This window comes from Lactuca serriola, chromosome 8 (assembly GCF_051521515.1).
Source record: "Lactuca serriola cultivar US96UC23 chromosome 8, Lser_US96UC23_V15, whole genome shotgun sequence".
NCBI lineage: Eukaryota > Viridiplantae > Streptophyta > Magnoliopsida > Asterales > Asteraceae > Lactuca > Lactuca serriola.
In genome coordinates, this window is record NC_136415.1 from 115,117,803 (window position 1) to 115,119,459 (window position 1,657).

The window sequence follows — 1,657 nt, forward strand, 5'->3', positions numbered from 1 at the left end:
TGCCTAATACCAGAGGAAAAGACACAGAAGCACAAGGACAAGAAATATATAATAGGTTGATATATGTGTATTTTTATTGTTGTTCATTTTATATAAAGATTTTCTTTTATATAAATATATTTAATTTTAATGTGTTTTAATTTTAGTAAAATTTGACATCTGTAAGAATAAAATCTGATAATTCACCAGATAAGTAGTGTAAAAAATCCTGATCATTAAATCGACGATAGATAAATAAATGTGATTTTTATTTATTTTAAAAATAATTCATTTTATTATATATAATTTGTTTTAACTTTCAACGGCAGATCGATATATAATTTATTTAACTTTGATTTATAATTTTTGAGTCAACCTAATTAAACTAAAATCCTCAGCCCGCGTAAATTTCCCACACAAAACCACGCACCTTTTCAATTTACTTTACTCCATAAACACCGTTGCCAAGTCACCGATCCGCATGATATCCCACGACATCGTAATCGTCAGTCATCATTCATCAACGGATAGAAATGCATCTAAGTAGCAGCCTCAGGTTTTAAATCCCCCGCTCACCCACTATATATACAAAACCACCAATTCACACTCATCATAAACTTCATCTACATTTCTTTAGATTTGCAAAGTGTCAGGTACTTTAGTTCGATTAACAACTTTCGATAGAATCTACGTTCGGTTTAAATTTTATTTCTTTGCGTTTGATTTAATTTGAAGTTCGAACTGTTACTCGATTCTTTTGATTTCAATTTATCTGCTTTTGTGAAATTTCTAATTTTATTTGATCTTCAAATATCATAGATTTCGGAGCAATTTGAAGATGTCTGGACGTGGGAAGGGAGGAAAGGGATTGGGAAAGGGAGGTGCGAAGCGTCATCGTAAGGTTCTCCGAGACAACATCCAGGGAATCACAAAACCGGCGATCAGACGTCTTGCGAGAAGAGGAGGTGTGAAACGTATCAGCGGGTTGATCTACGAGGAAACTCGCGGAGTTTTGAAGATCTTTCTAGAGAATGTCATCAGAGATGCTGTTACCTACACCGAGCACGCACGCCGGAAAACTGTCACCGCCATGGATGTGGTGTACGCGCTCAAGAGACAAGGCCGAACTCTCTACGGATTCGGTGGTTAGGGTTTTACTAGTGTTGGTGTTTCTTTAGTGATTTCTACTACTTGTTGAAATCAACTGTTGTAAGTTTTATGCTATTTCTTAAACCAAACCAGAAGTAATAGACGGATTTCCTATTTCGGTTTCGCCAAAAACAAAATCAAATTGGTTGCTTTATAATTGTGGTAAAGGATTTGTGTAATTTGGTTTAATTGGATTCAGTTTTGGATGACATTTCTGCTGATTTGCATAAATCTGTCATACATGTCCGGTTGACTAATTAAGCAATTTCATTTTTCTCTCTTAAATCAATGGCTGGTCTAGCATATGATGAAATGCACAATCTAATTTCTTTTCGTTTTGACTATCTTAATGTAAAGTGTAGCGATGTATTTGGATTCAACCTTATTACGAATAGAATTACTTCATCGATTACCTCTGAAATCAAACTTTGGCTTAGGAGTTAGGATGTTGAGACGCACAGTCTAATTCCTTTTGGGTATTTTGATGGAAACTGTAGCAATCTCTTGAGATCCAACTTGTAAGCGAATA

The 1,657-nt window shown here is 34.8% G+C and overlaps 1 protein-coding gene across 1 annotated transcript; it reads left to right on the top strand.

The window, feature by feature from the left end:
• Positions 1-546: 546 nt before the first annotated feature.
• Positions 547-1,242, top strand: LOC145070629 (histone H4). Its single transcript, XM_079017586.1, has 2 exons — positions 547-632; positions 799-1,242. The coding sequence occupies exon 2, from the start codon at positions 818-820 to the stop codon at positions 1,127-1,129; it is 312 nt and encodes a 103-aa protein (XP_078873712.1). The 5' UTR covers positions 547-632; positions 799-817; the 3' UTR covers positions 1,130-1,242.
• The last annotated feature ends 415 nt before the right edge of the window (positions 1,243-1,657 follow it).

What these genes read in the sequence shown, in the direction of transcription:
- LOC145070629 (XM_079017586.1), top strand. Translation starts at nt 818, where the DNA reads ATGTCTGGACGTGGGAAGGGAGGAAAGGGATTGGGAAAGGGAGGTGCG.